Source organism: Phoenix dactylifera, chromosome 1 (genome assembly GCF_009389715.1).
Source record: "Phoenix dactylifera cultivar Barhee BC4 chromosome 1, palm_55x_up_171113_PBpolish2nd_filt_p, whole genome shotgun sequence".
In the NCBI taxonomy this organism is placed as follows: domain Eukaryota; kingdom Viridiplantae; phylum Streptophyta; class Magnoliopsida; order Arecales; family Arecaceae; genus Phoenix; species Phoenix dactylifera.
This window is the reverse complement of record NC_052392.1, coordinates 20,116,685-20,136,184: the sequence shown is the minus strand read 5'-3', so window position 1 is coordinate 20,136,184 and position 19,500 is coordinate 20,116,685. Positions and strand designations below refer to the sequence as shown.

General features: G+C 40.5%; 1 protein-coding gene across 1 annotated transcript; it reads right to left on the bottom strand.

The window, feature by feature from the left end:
* Positions 1 to 903: 903 nt before the first annotated feature.
* On the bottom strand, positions 904 to 3,725 carry LOC103701636 (homeobox-leucine zipper protein HOX16). Its single transcript, XM_008783776.4, has 4 exons — positions 3,184 to 3,725; positions 2,937 to 3,073; positions 2,088 to 2,327; positions 904 to 1,551 (listed from the first exon to the last, which is right to left on the bottom strand). Exons 1-4 carry the CDS (start codon positions 3,269 to 3,271, stop codon positions 1,165 to 1,167), a joined length of 852 nt encoding a protein of 283 aa, XP_008781998.1. The 5' UTR covers positions 3,272 to 3,725; the 3' UTR covers positions 904 to 1,164.
* Between the last annotated feature and the right edge of the window lie 15,775 nt (positions 3,726 to 19,500).

Here is a 19,500-nt window from a genome sequence, read left to right as displayed (position 1 = left end):
TGGGATCTAGTGTTCTGAAAATGAGAAGTGCTTCGTATAACACAAAAACAATTTTGTTGAAAAATGATTGCCTAATCACCTTCATTAAGAGAACTGAAGCAGCAGATAAGCTGCGCATTTAATACTTAATTCTTATTACTTTCTCTTGCACTAATAATGTACAATCTGCTAGATTGAGATGCAAGAGAAAAGTTACATCCATTACTTTTCGTTGAAGCTGATTGCCTTGAGACATGAAAATAAGCTTTATCTCACACCATGAACTAATAGAAGAATTCACATGCATGTAAATTACAAAATATATGGATTTTTAGGTCTATACTAGTTAATTTCTTCGACTGGTCGCCAATTAGTTTGCCCACTTTTGTTGGAAGCATAACATTTTAGATTTTTTGAAGAGACAAATGCAAGTTGTTAATAATAACTTGTACAAAAAATGCACGGGAAATAATTGATAGCAAGAAATTTCAAGAAGGCTTTTCTTAACAAATGAAGAACATGCTATAGAATCAGTCCATCAAGACGATATGAAAGGATGAAATTAAAAAACAATCAAATATTCACTAATTATGATATTAGAGAAGACAGGCCAACATCAAATTGGTGCGAGATCAACTAATAACCCAATCAACAAGCATCGTGATCATCCCCTCAACAAAATAGCAACCTTTCTCCGAATGGCAGTTTAGCAGAACATCTAGGGAAATACTTTATTGAAATAGAAATCTCAATAAAGAGAATTACACAGTCAATTTACCTCAGTATATGAAACTAAGAAGATTAGCTATCTGATTTTTCTTCTTTCTTGTCATGTATTTATCAATCAGACCTACGAAAGAAAAAGAAGCAATGTATATCCAACATCCCAGGAGACAAATCATAATTCCATCGACAATCACATCATTCCAAAAACAAATTAAAATCAAAATGCATAGGTCGTTCCTTAAGCACTTTTATTCAGTCACTATTCCAGCCATTCACTTATGATATACATAACGTACCATCATAGTTGGACAATAACTTTCACATCCAGCAGTAATACTAACTCATATAGACGACGCTTAATAATACTGGATAGTGGCGGCGGCGACGATGATAGCAGCGAGAAGAAGGAGAGAGGAAACAAGAAGAAGACGGGGGGCCATCTCCAATTGTTGTTCCCGTTCAGCCCCAAACCCACCAGTCGAGCTGGGCCGCCTCCTCGTCGGGGTGGCGGTGCTCCGCGAACATGCCGTCGGGATAGTAGTTGCAGCCTTCGTCACTGCCGTCGTCCTCCTCTGACTGGACGCTGCCGTCGACGGGTCCCACGCAGGGGTAGCTCTCGGGGAAGAAGGACTCGCCGCTGCTGTCGACCAGGTGCGGGGGCCCGTCCCCGTCCACCACTGCACTCCCCCTGCTCCCCGTGCTAAGCCGGTCCTCCGACTTCAGCTGATGGACGTTCAGGGCCGCGTGATCCGCGCTGGACGCCGCCTGATCGTCCGGCTTCAGCCCCGCGGCTGCCCCCGCGGCCTCCAGCTCCTTCGCCTGGAGCTTCTCCGTCAGCGAGATCACCTGCACGGCTAATTGGTCAGCTAGGTCTTGCTCACCGGGGGGTGATGGGATCTCGGAGAGAGCCCGTGTACGGTACGAGACTGCTATTCCCTTTTAACGGTCGCTTTCTTATAGTGCGGTAAGAACAAATGCCTTCAGTTTTCCCAAAAAGAAGGCAAAACGGGCGGCTCAAGTCCCAATTCCGCTCCCATCACTTTCCACGCATGGTAAGTAGTAAAGGGCATATGAGTCATTTTGAACATCCGCCATGACGGCGATGGAGATGCGGGATTGTTACAGCGGCACGCAATAAGTACCATCACGTTAGGAGGAATAACGGAAATAACCCTGCGGAGTGGTGGACCTCGTGCGGTGCCGTGATGGTCGGCTGTGGTGGGTCTTATTTTATTAATAAATGTAAATAAATTAAAACATAGGACATGGTATTTTATTGGTAGGAAGAAACGATAAGGAGGGAAGGGGTGATCATAAGTGAGAACGGTATAGTTACCGCCAAGAGAGACGCAGGGAGCCGAGAAGAAGAGAGATGGATATACCTGGGAACGGAGGCGGTCGTTGTCTTTGAGGAGAGAGTCGTGGTCGGCAAGGAGGGAATCGTAGGAGGATTTGAGACGGTCGAAGTCGCGCTCGAGCTGCTTGGTCTTCCAGCGGGCGCGGCGGTTCTGGAACCACACCGCCACCTGCCTGGGCTGCAGGCCCAGCTTCCGCGCCAGCTCGCTCTTCCGCTCCGGCTCCAGCTTGTTCTCCGCCTCGAAGCTCCTCTCCAACAGGTGCACCTGTTAATGTTTTTATCGTTTTCCCCACACCACCGTCCAAAACATTGTTATTTTTATCATCATAATTAGCAAACCATTATTCACGAGGAAAAAAAAGAGGCAATAATTAAATGAAACGTAAATAAGATTGCACTTATTTTCATTATTTTATAAATAATAAGTATTTCTAAAGTCAACACGACTGACTCGAAAATAGAAATATTAAATGTAATTTTCTGGCAGCGTCACCGCCCACGCCGGCCCTGGTTCGTGCGCTGATGCCAGCAGGAAGTGATCCACGGCGGACCGGCAAATTCTACGAAGAATAGCACGTAGATGGCACCGAGGGATGCGGCTCGGATTGCATTTTATAATTTCTATGCGGACACGTGTCACGCTGAGACGGCAATTATCACGTGGGCGACAGCACACGAGATCAGACGGCTGAGGTTTCAAGAGCGTCCAAAAATAATTGCCTTAAACTGAAAGTAGTAGTAGCAGTAGTAGATCTAAAAAGGAGTTCGTTGCAGATGATGAGAATAGTTTTTTAGCTTTGTTTTCTTTCTCTAGCGATATGAGATCGAGAATCCAAGAGAACGGTGGACGGTGGGGATCGGATGGAAGGCTTACCTGCTCGGGGGTGAGGCGGCGCTTCTTCTCCGGCAGCTGCTCGTCGTAGTACTCTTCTTCCAGGAGCTCGTCGGGGGAGGTGAAGAAGGGCCGCCGCTTGTTCGCCCCCTCATCCATCCCCAGCACCGATCTCGCCCCTTCATCACTCCCCAAATCATAAACCCCATCAATAACGTTTAATCCGTTATAGATCAGGACTAGATCAAGTAGATTTGTAGGTAATTTAGATCGGAAGGGAAACTGGTACCTCGAAAGATCGGATTGCCGCCGCCCAGAAAAAGCATCTGACCATGATGAGAAGAAGGGGAATCAAAGATCAGACGGCCGGAATCCATGTCTGATTCTCAGATCTGAACGATCGCCGGAGGGACCTCCCTCTCCCCCTGTACTACGTACACACTGATTTATCTTCTTGTAATATATATCAAGCTATATATAGTCTTCTCTTCGATCGATCGGGCTGTTTTAGAAGAACACCACGGTCTTGTGGCGAAAGAAGCTGGTACTCCACAGGAGTCGCGTCGACGTCTTCATCGGGAAGAGAGAAAATCCCATCAAGCACCAGGAGAAGGGTGGGGGAGAGAAGCCAACCCAACGAACCCTCACCTCCGGCGAGGAGGTGTGCCGGTGGTAACCTCAGAAGCCGGCGACGAAGAAAATAAGACGGGAAATAGCGCCGAGAGCGCTAGGGATTAGGAGGGGATATGGTGGCCGGAATCGGAGAGAGATTCTCTCTCGAGTTCTATCTTTTATCGTGGAGGGCTTCGCGGCTAAAGTTCATTGGACGGGAGGGGACGGGGTTTTATAATGGGAGATTTTTGGCGGAGTGACGAAAGTGCCCTCGGCCGAGAGGCGGTTGATCTCGGAGGCTAACTCTCGGAGGGCGGGCGGAGTTAAAAACATATGGAGGGGGGACGGTAGGCCACACCGGGCTGTCGGGTAACTGTCGTGAGATAAGGAATCCGGATTATCCAGCGGGATCCGTGTGAAGATAGAATTGAAAAGATAACGAAGAGAAGAAAAAGAAAAAAAAAATTACCCTTATGTTTTAGTTAAGATTAGCATTAGGGAGAAATGGATTTCACTTTATCGGACCATTTTTTGGGATCCGGACCAGGTCCAAATATAAGCAATATATAAATTCATTTAGTTCGCAAGAATTAACTCACAAAAAAAAATTTCGTACAAAACTAATGCTTGAAAAAGTAGTTTTTGTATATTTGATTAGACGTGAAACAACAGCATATTTTAAAGTTGTACATATTTGGTTGAGGCTAAAAAATTGTATAAAATACATATCATGTTCTTAATAAAGAAAAAAACCTTACCCCATTCTATTTAAAAATTTAAGGGCATTTTTAGAATAAGATTCAAATTTCCAACCTATGAGAAAGACTTTCTCATGTCTCATATAGAATTTTCTTCTAAATAAAATATGAAAAACCTTATTTCCATGAGGAAGCTATTTTTTCATTTCTCTTCATTGAAATCTAATCAAATATGAGGCATTTCTCTAGGTTCTCGTTGACCATACTTTTCCCCCTCCTATTCCCACAAACCAAACAAGTCCAAAATTGATCAAGATGGAATTTCAATTAAGCTTTTTGTTGTTAATCTTCACTCCCACAGATTTTCATAGAGATGATATATATCCTACTTAATGTATAATTAAAAATTACTATTTGAGAGCCTCAGTTTCCATGTCTCATAGATCATCCATAGATTTGTTGCAAGTCAAATATTGCCACCTCAGTCCCTTTTGTTCTCATTAACAAAAATTGCCTTGAGCACATGGATGATTATGTCATGTAAGATGAAACCTATCTATCACATACCAAGACGTAGGAGGTGTTTTTAGAGAGCATGCATAGTAATTGTTTTTTATCTAGATTATGATAGCGATGATAAAAATCGAAAATGATAATCAAATCTTATGCTGTAAACATAATAAAAAATCTAAATATATTATTAAGTATTAATTCACATAGATCAATCAAATCAATCAAAATGATGGAATCATCAAAACATCCACAACCCGCATGCCGGGTCAAAAATAATAATAAAAAAAGAACAAAATTAACCTCCTGCTGTTGGAATCAAAAGATTAAGAGGAAGTTGTTTTCAAACAATGGCGCGTGCTCAATACCAATATATTTTAATTGATTGGCATTATCTTAACATGTTGAACAATACAATTTCAATAAATTTTTATATATTTTTCCTACTAATTCTGAACATCAAGATATGTAAGTCGATTTCTTGGCATCTCAACCATCATATAAGAGTCTGAGACGGAAGCAAACATGATCTATTTGGGCTGGTCCCTCTCTGTGATCATCAGTACATGTGCCGCAAAGTTTGTGTCCAGGAGCATCGAATACTTGCCGAATAAAAACAGTGTACGGATAAGCGGTGGGGGACGTGTCTGTAAGCGCCAAAGCCAGTACGCTTATTATACAATACGTGGGCCTCCTTGGAGTTTGGCATCCTGCGAAGCTATAGCTTGGAAGAAAAATGCACTCAATTTTGTTTTCTCTTGTTTTTTTTTTCCCTGAGGATGCTCTTCTAGGACTAATCAACCATATCCAGCTCGCTAGTAATTTACCTCTGGATCTACATATTGTACCTATATTTTTTGAGATTCATCTCTGTTGTATTTATATCCAATATTTTATAAATCTATACTTATATCTAATTAAATTAACAATATTAATAAAATTAATTTGTTGAAATTAGTTTTGATCGGTAAAAAGATAATATATATTTGTTTATATTCTTAGATGGCTGTTGTTTTAGTTATTTTGAAAAGTTTTTTTTTCTAAAAATAAATTTTAAAACTAAAAATTATAATTTATTTGTTGTTAAAACTGCATAGGAATTGGTATGAAATTAGATCGGAATGGGGGGGTAAAATATTTTTTAAATTAAAAGGACATCTTTTGACATCATGCAGTTGCCGTTTACGAGATCACATGGTTCCCTATAAATACGGGCAATAAAGAACTCCGTTATCTTGATGCCGTAGCATTCGATCCACCGTAGGGCACTGCACAGCATACAGCTTCTCGAGAACCAGTTTCGGTACACATGCGCAGATGCTTGAATCAAAACTCATGTAATGCGGTTCTCCCCGCATAATATGGTGAAATTGTTGTCGAGATCAGTGCAGCCGATCACGAGGAGGTAGGTAGCGAGGAATTCGTACAGTAGGAGGGGGTTTTGGGTCATTGAGATGCTGCCACGTTGGGGGACAACGTTGACCCACGGGAAACGCAAACAGCGACCCACATAAGCGTCCTTCGCCGACAGCTGACGTCCTTGTTTCTGGGGAAGCTCATGGTGGGGCCGTTGGCTCAATGCCCAGGCCATCCGATTACAATCCGATGGCTATCGTAGGAAGGGAGGAAATGGTACCTGAAATTAAGTTCCTGCTAAATTTGAACTCGCGAGAGTACGTGGGTGGACTCGAGAGATAATCCCAACCGCAGTGAGTGGCGTGGGTAAAATAAATTACAGGGTGGACTTATCTGATAGGAGGCAGTCGTTGCGAAAGTCAGAAGATTAGGTAAATACATGCATATGACGCGTGGCCATAGAGTTGACGGAACTTGGGTTGGAGTTTTTTTTTTAAGAAAAAATTAATAAATAAAATGAAAATGCCATCGTCATGAGCCGAACACGGTAACTTCTAAGCTAAGAAAAGGGCCAACTGATTAAGATAAATTTGATTGGCGGTGAAATTCCAATTTACCATAACATAACAAGGAAATCTTTAATTTACCTTGAGTGACTAGCGAGTGGAAGAGTTCTAATCATCTGATCAATTTCTAGTTTATCCGATATGTCACGATTGATCGGTGGTGTCACGGTGGGTTCAGTGGTGGTGTTAGTCAGGCACCACCTGTACTCAACCAATCACTGATCTCTACTATAATAACTTAATATCTCATTCAAAATGGATCTCCACTTATCTTATCCAAAATGGCCAGTCAAAAGATATTTTTTAAGTTCTTTAGTTCTACATAACTACTCAAGATCTTCCCAGCGAGTAATCGATGTAGGACTAAACACACGCCCGCACGAATTCTCACATACTTTTCTTATTTAAACCCTAACATTTTTATTGGGCTAACGATTCAAATCCAATCACAAACACCACGATCGGTTTGTAGTTAGTCTTAATAAGCATGTGCTACAGTATCTTCTAGTTCATATGAGTTATAAGCCAAATCCACTCTGATACCATCTTTAACAATTTAGGACCCATCCAAAATGGCTAGCCAAAAGATATTTTTTTGGATTTTTTAGTCTCGTATAAATACTCAAAATCTTTCTAGTGAAAATTAATATGGGACTAAACACATATCCACACGAATTCTCATGTCGAACTGAGTAGTAATGAATGTTAGATAATCTACGATTTTTTTAAGTTATATCACTAGATTAAAGCTAGAAATAGGAGTGATATTGTATCGATGCACCTAGATCCTGATGCTATATTAGGATTTTTCCATCTTCTTGATTAGACATTTTTAGCAAGTTTGGTCTGGCCTGGTTGATGTTGAGGACAACATAAGCGCGCACGCAAAGAAATAATGATGCTGATATATGTATGAAATATAGCTAGAATAACTTGATAAACACTTACATGTGGGCCATGACACGACTAGGCTTCCATACTTTGATTTATTTCCTTATATATGTATAAGCTTGTCCATAGTACTGAAAAAGACGTAGCCCACTACCCTAATCAAATAATTGGGCACACAGACATGATCACAAAGGGAAGAAATATGTTACAAAATTCAAGGATCAAGATATAAGAGAAATACGCACAGGAGAGCACAAGTTCTATGTATACATGCAAGAGTTGCAATTTACAAACCTATGACAAATCTAATACCGTGCGCTCAGAGTTTGACTTGGGACTTCCCAAACTTTTTTTTTTTTTTTTTTGTACTATGGAAGCTCACGTCAATCTGATGTGAGTTCTACCATCAGCGTCAAAAAAAAAAAGAGTACATAAAGGTAGGGGATAATCAGTCTTTGTCTATAAAATTTCTTCCGAGTGATTAGCAGCAAAGAAGTTGACCTAGCCTGATGCCGTGTTCGCCTCTCGAAACGCATGGACAACCTGAAATGAGCTGTAACCAACCACCAGGCTCTAGATGTCCCTAAGTAGAGGGTGGCCCTTCAAGATGATGCAGTCTGTTCCGAAGATTCTTCTCGCATAGATAACTTCCTTCCATGCTACTCTGAATTCTATTCCAATAGCGGCTATATTACAAATGCGTCTTCCGCCTGCCGTAATCAACCTAGAGTCATGATCTCAAATCACCAGGCTCTGGACTTTACAAACTTTACGAGGTTCAACTTCACCTCTTGGTCCTCACCTCAGTGATTTTGGATTTTTGAATGCTGCGTATATAAACAGACTCGTAAAACCCAGGATTAAGGATGTAATCTTTGCTTCCCTTAGAGGGAATTTAACGGATAAAGGAGGAGAATATAGTAATACCACGGCAAATCTTGTGCAAAAAGGAGCTCCTTAGTGGGAAGTGGAGCCGTGCAAGCTAAGTTTAGGAGGAAGTTATACCGGTCATTATCGAATCCAATCACCCTTCACCTTCACAGCGACTATTCTGTATTTGTCGTGGCCAAGACAAGCAGAGGAAAAAAAAAGAACAAATAAATGAATGCAGATTAATCTCCATATTCTGTTAGCATAAATGCAAGCCATCCCAAATTCCTTTGACAAAGAAAAGGGGGAGCACAGAACCGAACAGCATTTTGATCCTCCGCGGCCACCCCGCGTACGCTTGGTGGAACCTCCCTGCGAGTTCCACCGAATATAACCTCTCCTTTGTTGAAAAAGAAGGTTCCCTTTTTTAATGGACTTCCATAGCAAATTTGAAGTGGACAACAAGGGGTGATAGGGAGATTACACCCCAAAAGAGGAAAATAGAAATCACTAAAACCTTGCAAACAGGGTCGGCAATATTAGAAACTATGTTGCATTCATTTATTCATCGATTGGGCCTCAGTAGTCCGACCAATACCACCGAGTATGGTGAAATTATTTTAGTTGGATTAAATTCACTGCCGAGCTGGTAAACCAGTCCAACCAGAAGGCAGCATGATTAAACACGAATTAAAAAGAAAAGAACATGGGGTCATTTTGTCTGTATTGCTTTTCAATTGGACTAATCTACGAGCTCAGTAGTGAACTTGATTCAGCTAAAAAGAATTAAAGGATAAAAGGCTATATATGAGACCAATCAACAATAGGGAGTATTCCAATATTTTTATATAGATAAAGTAGTTCATGAGTCTAATCATCTTCTACTCTGTGGAGCTTTTCCCCATCGCTACATGGAATCTAGGAGGTGAAAGAGAGGTACTGCACTCTAATTTTTTGTCTAAACTTTGTAATTATATCTAAATGTCCTTACGTGGCAGGTGGCCGATTTGTTTGAGACGTGCCATTTCGTTACCAGCAACAGAGCCTCCAATAGAAGAAGAGGAGCTTCCCACCCATTGACTTTCCCGATTAATAATGTCACACCATTTGCTTCTCTCCCGTGCTTTCAATAGTATTATTGCACCCCAAAAAAAAAAAAAAAAAAGCATAGAAAGCAACCGCTCAATTGAACGAAAGTCAACGGGACACTGCGTTTGCCGGGCAGACCAAGTGTTGTGACCTCCATTTCCCACAGTACCAACCACTGCGAAATTGGTGCAGTGCACTCTGCCCATGACCCATCTGGATTCTTTTACTAACTGCCACCAACTTCTACTTAAATCTCTGAAGACCAGCATTTGGGATCAGGAACTAACTTTGATTGTAATTGAAACATGATCAGGAACTACTTAAATCTCTCCAATTATCTTGCTATTATAATGAAAACTTCTTCTTTTTTATATATATCTCCAAGCCTTGATTCTATCTATTAATATTTAATTATATTTTCGCAAAATGGAAAGGCTACCATTCACACTTTCCTCATTGTCTCCAACTCTTTTCAAAGTCAGGGGTATTGCATATGTCCAACACTAGCGGACAGCAGTTAACTAGTTATAAATGCATGGTGATCGGCATGCAATTCTTTCTCTAATTATAAGATAATAGAGATTCTAATTTTTCCTTTAAAAACTGGGGTTCTAATTTAAATCATGCTTATGCCAAACATTTAATATATTCAATGCTTCACAAAAGATACATTACATCTTGACATGATAATATACTATTTTTCAAAAAATTATATGTAAAAATTGCAAAACTCATCAAAATTCTGATTAAAACATAGGAGTCCTTTCATGTGAGGCCCTAGCTTTCTCTATATTAACTTCCATGTACTTATGTGGGCAATAGAACAATTGTTGAGTATACCTTAAGTTTACAAGCTTTAGAGAGGCAAAAAGAAATCTTTTTTTTGGAGCAAAGTGGAGCAAGTGAAGCTAGTTATTGTAGGATACTAATTCGAGTTGAAATGTACTTACTCTATTATACATATTGTAACAATCCAGGATCTCACCCAAAAAGACTAGCCGGAAGTTACTATTTAGGTTTCTTGATCCTGTATAAATACCCAAGATCTATCCAGCGAATAACCGATGTGAGACTAAACACACGCCCGCACGGATCCTCACATACTCCCCCCATTCAAACCCTGACGTCCTCGTCAGGCTAAAGGTTTAAATCCATTCAAATCTAATCACAAATACCATCGGCTCATGGTTAGCCCCAATGGATCCGTGCTGCAGTGTCCCCTAGTCCACATAGATTATCGGCCGGGTCCGCTCTGATACCATTTGTAACAATCCAGGATCTCACCCAAAAAGGCTAGCCGAAAGTTACTATTTGGGTTCCTTGATCCTGTATAAATACCCAAGATCTATCCAGCGAATAACCAATGTGGGACTAAACACACGCCCGCATGGATCTCACACATATATATATATATATCTTGTAATCCTCAAGAGAGAGAGAGAAAGAGAGAGAGAGAGAGAGAGAGAGAGAGAGAGCAATTGAGTGTTCTAGATATCGGGTGTATTAAGGGACTAGGGTTTTTGAAAAAAATCTAATGCTCTATAATCTTCCACTTTTATAGTGAAATTTTGCATTGCCTCTGCCTGTAAACATAGATCAATAGACTAAATCACATAAATATTATGTGCTATTGTTTTTTTTTTTTGTTTTTCTTCTTGTTTCATTGTTCTCTCTGCGTGTCGAACACAACCTCAAATGGTCCTCACGTGGCATAGTGGAAAGTTACATTGTCTCTTTTTTCTCTTGGACCAGGATATAGTATAGTTATGGCTAGCGCACCAAATCTTATCACGGATCCTTGCAAGAAACACAGGCAGATATGGCATTGGGACCAACCTAGGGACGCCTCATGACGACGACAAAATCATTCGGGCACACCTCCATCATCTATTCTGACTTAGGCGTTCATGTGTCCTTCCTCACCTAAAATTGTAATTCATTGATTGGTCCAACATTAGTATGGATTTGCAAACCGGGCCAACATAACTTTTCCTGAGTATGGCATGCATCATCAACAACATAGATGACACGCACTACATGACATGATATGGAGGATAACATGGCAAGCTGGTTTGTGCGTAAAATTAACCAGTTAGGTCACCAGCGTTTTCCATGTGACTTACATCTGATAATGCCGGCAAGAGCATGTCATTTTTGTGATCATGCCATCTAATACTGACATCCAATGTTAATTTGTCGGCTAATGCAGAGCTGAATCAGCACTTCTTTGGACTCTTCTAAGCTTCCATCGATAATTGGCTAATTAATTGTCTAAAAAATTAACATCCAAAGACGTTGAGATCTCTCTTTTTCTCTTGGTGTGTGTCTCTGTCGCCCCACAAAAACAACAAAAAAGAAAAAGAGAATCAAGCCCATCACCTAAAATGTGAATAATAGAGAAGAGGGAGTAAGGAAATCGTCGCCATTCTTTTTTCTTTAAATTTCTTAGCAGCGAAGAGATGGTGGCATCTTTTGGGTAGAAAGGGGATTGGTCATGTGCTCTACTTTTGAGAGCAAAAGGAAAAAGCCGTGGGCGGGGGATTGCGAACTTAAAGGTTTGATGCGGGTGATGGGATGAGTCAAAGCAAGCACAGAAGCAGGGATGCTTTTGAGATATTGTAGGATGATGGAAGTGGTGGGAGGAGAAAGTGCTCTTCCCTCTTTTTTCCCCAATGCCATTACCTCGTTAAAGGTACGTACAAGCGCTTTGCCAGGGTTAATTTGTCTCTCTTCTGCGTGGCTGCAGCCTGCAACTTGATTGCAGACAGACTTGCGCTGCTTTCAGACATGGATCCTATTTATCTCCATGCACTTTTGAAGTTGGAAGCATGCATGGTTCAAGATCTACCCGATAAATAATCGATGTGAGACTAAACGCACGCTCGCACAGATTCTCACATATTTCTTCCGTTCAAGTCCTAACGTTATCATCAGACTAAGGGTTCAAATTCATTCAAATCTAATCACAAACATTACGATCGACGATCCATTCTGATGCCATTTGTAACAACTTAGGACCTCACCCAAAAAGACTAGTCAGAAGGTATTATTTTGGTTTCTTGTTCCTCTATAAGTACCTAAGATTTATCCAGCGAATAACCAATGTGGGACTAAACACACGCCCGCATGAGTCCTCATACTTTGGATCGAGCATTCCATGGACGTAATCTAAATAGTATTTTTGAACCTACCTTATGTAACGTGACGCGGCCAAAAAAAAAAAAGAAACGGAATTTCTAACTAAAAAGATGGTTTCATCCCTTGGAGGCATGCATGCACGTATGTTTGTAAATGTATGGATCAATTTTACAAAAATAGAACATAGCCAACGATTGTTTTATACCACCATATTGGTCCTTAAGCATAGTTGGCACCCCACGAGCCTGGGAGCCAAAGGTTCGAGTCTTGGTTGTAGCAAATAACCATCGTATTGCTCAAAAAAAATGCGATCAATACGCGATTACGGTTTCAAATTAAAAATTTATGCACGCTGGTACGTCGCTTAAAACCTCTGAAATGTGGCCGTAAAAATATACAACTGGTTATAATCAACTAATTTCATGGAATAAGAGAATGTAAGATGAAGTGAGGGAACGCGAGGGGTTGACCGTGGTGCGTGGGTAGGAAACGTGAACTGGTAGATATACGCTTTATGCATGGTTAGACACATTGCTGCAATTCAAATTATATCGTAGAATAATAGATCGGTGCTTCTTCGTCTTCTATTTGGGAGGAGTTTACGTGTTTGAAATCACGAGAGGTGCTATTTTTCTGATTGATCGACAGAGATAGTCTTGACATTGTTTCATTTATTTTCTATGAGATAAATAAGTTGTTTCATTTTTTATTTAATATGATTGATGGTGTTACTTTAGAAGTGATAGCCCTGAAGCCCACTCTGGCTTCAAAACAAATCAATTTTGCAGAGGAAATTGGGATTTATATCTGATTACTTTTGAAATAATGGTATAGAAAGTAATGTTGGCCTCAGATTTCCTAAACAAAACACTTTCCAGAAAGAAATTTCCCCTTGGGTTCCAGATGCAGACTTTTTCTTTTTTCTTCTTTTTCTTTTTTTTTTTTTGTTTGACAACGGGCCTTCCTTTTTTTTTTTCTTTTTTGGTGAAAAATAGAAAGGGAGGGGAAGGGGCAGAACCTTACTTGCATAGCAGCCTCCATTGGGCCCCCTTCCATCAGAAAATATTCGATGCGGATCGCAAGTTGTCGCGTGCCCTCTCCAACCCATGGAAAACCTCATTGGGCCATCCACGTGTGAGTACGTCACCTTAGCGCCATCTCAGTACTGATGGAAGAAAAGAATATCTATACAGAGCCATCTGGTCGTGGAGCATGCAGTCTCCTTATTTAATCGACGCCTATATATTTCGAATCCAGACAACTCGGATGGAATCCAAGCCTCCTTATCATCAGGCTACCACCTTGGTAGCACGGGTCTTCCTCTTTGAGTGTGCACTTTCGAACGATCAAATGCGGCGAAGTCGAGCATCTCGTAGTCGATGAAAAGATCCATAAACTTTGCCCAAGGGATATATAATATAATAATGGGACCCTACGACATGGACTTCTCTGGCTGCAGCAACTTGATAAGGTGAAGCCTATCAGATTGCTGCTCGACAGGGCCGACCATTAGAGATGGGCCATAAAAAGAGGGTTACCGAATGACCTGTGGGGTCCAATTATTTTTGCTCATTATTTATATGCAGAAATAAAATAAGATTTTCTTTACTAGGGTAACGGAAGGCAAGCACAGAGTAGGCGATTCATGGTCATTTTAAGAGTCATGCACATTGAAATGTGTTAGCTTTCAAGATTCGTAGCATCGTCGACATATTTAAAGCAAAGCTACGAAGTGCAAGATTTCTGATACATAAGCTTGCAGGATGTCTTCATAGCCGAGTAGGCTGTCAAACTCGTCCGTTGAGCCACAAACTTACGGTAGTTACATACGCGGACAAATCAGAATTTAATCGCCAAACTCTTGAATCATAACTGATTGATGATTGATACAATTAGAGCGCTGTTTTTGAAGCATTTAGTATTGCATTTGGATTGCTACGACATGATATGAAGGGGCATTATTGTGTTGCATTTGTCAGTCTCCTAGGCCCTAATAATGATGTTATGCCCTAGCTTAGGGTACTCCGGCTGTTGGTGTCAGCCTTCTGTCTTGAAATATCTGACCATAATGGTGGATCCCATCCTAACCCATTAATTTATGAGAAGTAGCTATTCATACAAAAAAGAAGAAGGGTTTCCAAAGAATCAAGGGATCCATGTTTTTTCATTAAACTTATTCTTTAATGGTTATTTTGTTTTTTTTCCCTGTTGGGAGGAAGATTTAGGAGAAAATCTATGCCATTTTTATTAAATTTTATTTCTTTTTAAACCACGCCTTCTTTTAAAACAGACAATGAACCAACAAAACTAGGCCTTCTCTTAAAACAGATAAGCAAATAAAAAGAGCTATATATACTTTAAGTTCACTTGCTATAACATAGTAACCATATCATGCCAGTGCAAATCTCCATTTACATGAAAGTAATAGTAGGTGTAGTCCTGCTCGAAGGTAACTCGGCTATGATGATTCGAAAGTGCACCGATGGCATGAAAGGCTATCATCCACTATTCTAAAATATTTAGACCATAGTAGAAGAAGACGTTGCCTTCCAGGCCATGTCTACATGAAGATCAATAGAGCTACGAATTGAGAGGCCTCGTATATGGCAATTACTTTAGAATATTTTTTTAGATTAGTGAGAAAAAGCTACCTAGAGCGTTCTAAGATTTGTTATTTTTTTTAATTTTCTGAATGTATTGATATATTGTAGAAAAAAATATTTGAATACTCAAGCACATACCCAATGTTATCATGTCATTCATGAATAGATTCCTGCACGTGCTCCGGAGGCAAGATCCGCAGCATGTGAAAACTCCACGGGAGGGGACTTCGGGTCTCCCAACTTTGCCTTGGAAACGCTGAAGCAAGCACGTGCCGTACTCTTCGGTATCGGAATGAGAGGGAGAGAGTTCCCATTGTAATGGTAAGGTTATTTGAGCAACTTTCTATGATTTATGCTTCGGAGACGTGCACCTTCAGGTTAAACCATCTCACTTCCATTTTTAGCCTCCTAAGAAAACATTGCTAGAAATCACAAATAGATGTTTCAAAGATTTTCTGCTTACAATTAGTCATGAAATGGACCAATTCTAGAAAAGCTGCTGATTTTCATCTGCACGTCTTATGAGATGTCAAGATCGGGACAACATCTATATCACTTCCGTGTATTTTTGCACACTATTGATTTCATCCATTTCTTGTCACTTCACGTCCACGTTTAACTTCCCTAGGACAACACACTTTCGTTTTAGATTTTTATCCTACAACATTGCATAGCCTGATTTGTTTGCCCCCCGTTTTGCCTAGAGTTGGGCAACGGGCCGGGCCGGGCCGGGCCGGGCCGGCCCGGCCCAGGCCCACCGGGCCTAAGGACTAAACGGGCCGTGCCAGGCACGGCCCGTCCAGCACGGAACACCAGCCCGGCCCGGCCCCAGGCCCCTCTATTGGTGGGCCGGGCCGGGCACGGCACGCCACGGGCCGTGCCAGGCACGGCCCGTAACGGGCGATAACGGGCCGTGCCAGGCACGGCCCGCAACGGCTTCAAACGGGCCGTGCCAGGCACGGTCCGTCTGGAGAGGGGGAGGAAAATAGCCGTTTTCAACGGCTATTTTCGTAAAAATGACCCTTTTACCCCTCCCAACAGTCCAATAACGGCTGAATTGAGGGGTATTTTGGGAAAAAAATTTTGGGCTTCTATAAATAGCCCATTCCTCCCTCATTCTCACCACACCAAACCTCTCATTCTTTCCTTCTCTACTGCTATTATTTCTCTCTTCTAAAGTGCTCTTCTAGCAATTTAATTTTTAGTTTGTTCAAGTGCTACACAAGAGGAGGTTCCTGTTGAGAAGAGAAGGTCGCTTCTGTTGAGAGCACAAGAGGAAGATCGGAATCTCGACTCTGCCTCTGCCCTCCGACCCTCTACTCAATTCCTCCTTGCGGTTAGTTTTTATTTTTTGAATTAATCATAGATATGTCATCTTTTGAGGAAAGTCAGTTTGGCATTCCTCCTGTTTCTGAGGGAGAAGAAACTAATCCCCAACCCTATGTTCCTAGTTCCTCTAGAACTCGTGAACCGAGTGAAGGTCAAACCTCTTCTCGTAAGAGGACTAGTGCTGTATGGAATGAATTTGATAGAGTTATAGTTGAGGGAGTCTGGAAAGCTAAATGTAAAAAATGTGCCAAACTTTATAGTTGTAGTAGTAGTGGGGGAACAGGGCATTTAAAAAGACATCAAGAGAGTCATAGGATGCATGATTCTCATGCTCAAACTCAAAGTACCTTTAATATACAAGGGAGATTACTTGTAGGTAATTTTGCATATAATCATGAAAATCAAAGAAAAGCACTTGTAAAATGGATAGTTAAGGATGAATTACCTTTTAGTTTATGTGAATCTTTTAATTTTGAAGAATATGTTCAATTAAACCTACAACCTGCTTACAAAAGAACTAGTAGGCGTACATTTAGAAGAGTAGCTATGACCAACTTTTTAGCAATGAAACAAAATTTAATTGAAACACTTTCTACTTTAAATGTAAAAATTTCATTAACTTCTGATATTTGGTCGGCATCTGTAGGTAGTAATTATTTTATTGCCATTACTGCTCATTATATTGATAATGATTGGCAATTAAATAAACGTATTCTTGCTTTTCGTGCTTTTGATTTTCCACATTCTGGTCAACAAATTTCAAATATAATTTATCAAACTGCATGTTCATATAATATTAATGATAAAATTATGTCTATTACTTTTGATAATGCATCTAATAATAATTCTGCTGTTGCATTATTAAAAGACTCATTGCATCCCATATTAGATGGAAATTTACTGCATATTAGATGTGCATGTCATATCTTAAATCTTTCTGTTCAAGCTGGCATGGGCATGATTCAAGATGTGATTTCAAAAATTAGAAATGCAGTTTCTTTTATTCATGCTTCAAGATCAAGACTTCAAGAATTTAAGGAATTATGCGTAAATCATGGTAAACGTTTTAAAAAATTTAAACTTGATGTAATTACTCGTTGGAACTCCACATATAGCATGATACATGATGCATACCCATATAAGAACTTATTAAGTGCATGTATTAATGATCGTGGATTAGGCTTTACATTGTCTGAAACTGATTGGAATAAAGGAAAAATTTTCGAAGATTTTTTGCTTAGTTTTTATAATGCTACCAATGTTCTTTCTGGTATTTATTACCCTACTTCATGTTCATTTTTACAACAAGCATATATAATTAGTCAAAAATTTGCAGAACATAGATATGATGATGTTTTAATGCCTATTATTGACCTAATGGAATCTAAATGGAATGAGTATTGGGACAAGATATGTCCTATGCATAACTTAGCTGCTGTATTTGATCCTAGAGTTAAATTAAATGGCGTGCTAATTTTACTTGATGCATACTCTGAAAATATGAATCAAGATTCTGAATCTGCTAAAAATGAGGTAAAACAACTTCTTTATGATATTTATGCTATATATGATGAAAAAATTCGTGGATCTAGAACACAAATACAAACCTCTATTTCTCCTTCTAGTAGTTCTCGTTCGTCATCTATTTTTTCATTCATTGCACAGAGAAGACACACACATGCTTCAAGTTCCTCTTCATCTTCTTCATCTTTAAGTAGTGAACTAGAATTTTATTTACGAAATGATCTTCAGTCTGCATATGATGAAAATCAAATAGAGAATCTAGATGTATTATCTTGGTGGAAGAGTGTTAGAAATCAATATCCTGTTATGTCTGCAATTGCACGCGATATTTTAGCTGTGTCGATGTCCACGGTAGCATCGGAATCCGCTTTTAGTGCAGGTCGGCGTGTTCTTGACGAAAAGAGAAGTAGGATGACGGGCGAAACGGTGGAGATGCTTCTCTGCTTCAAGGATTGGCTGGATGCTGAGACAAGACTTCAAGATAAAGGTGGACATAATACAACATCCTCTGATGATGATGATACAAACACTACTGAAGACTGAAGACTGAAGACTGAAGAGTGAAGACTGAAGAGTGAATACTGATTCACTGAATCACTGATGATTAGTAAGATTTCTTAATTTTTTATAATTGTACATTTTTATTGTATTCTGGAGGTCAGACCAAGGTCCAAACCTCGGCCCTTTCTTATTGTATTCTGGAGGTCAGACCAAGGTCCAAACCTCCCTTCATGTACCATTTTGATTTAAATTAATAAACTGGTAGGGGTCTATGCCAAACCCCCCACCATTAAGGTGGCTTTATATTCATAAATCCTTAGTGTTCAATATTTATTAATTTATTAAAAAAATTTATGAAGCATTAATTTTTATCGGGCCGAGCCGGCCCCAGGCCCGGACCGTGCCAGGCCCGCGTGCCAGCCCGACCCAGGCCCTTATGGGCCGTGCCGTGCTGGCCCGCGGGTCGTGTCGTGCTTGTCCCGCGGGCCTAGACCGGGCCGTGCCAGGCACGGCCCACGGGCCAGTACCCTGTGACCCAGCACGGCCCTATCAAATGGGCCGTGCCAGGCACGGCACGGCACTGTAGCTGGCGGGCCGTGCCTGGCACGGCCCGCTTCGTGCCGTGCCCATCTCTAGTTCTGCCCACCATCTTTATTTACTTGTATTTTCCCATTTTTTAAATTTCAAAATCACGTAGACTTGATATTAGTGCTTTCAATATATGTGTTTCTTTTCTTCCTTTTTATCCCCTTACCAAAAGTTGTTGACTTGTTGCATGTGTCTGATGTCCTGGAGATCTTCCCTCCGTCTTTTTTGAACCTTCAAGCCAAATCTTCAGAGTTTTTTGCATGCACAGTTCAACGAACTTCGCACTGATCATTTTTTGGAATAACATCCATCATCTTTCAACAAAACATTA

Bases quoted from the DNA above. Each gene is read 5' to 3' on its own strand.
- LOC103701636 (XM_008783776.4), bottom strand. From the start codon at position 3,271: ATGGATTCCGGCCGTCTGATCTTTGATTCCCCTTCTTCTCATCATGGT. The intron at 3,074-3,183 runs GTACCAGTTTCC...GGAGTGATGAAG, and splicing joins CGGCAATCCGATCTTTCGAG to GGGCGAGATCGGTGCTGGGG. The intron at 2,328-2,936 runs GTAAGCCTTCCA...AAACATTAACAG, and splicing joins GCCGCCTCACCCCCGAGCAG to GTGCACCTGTTGGAGAGGAG.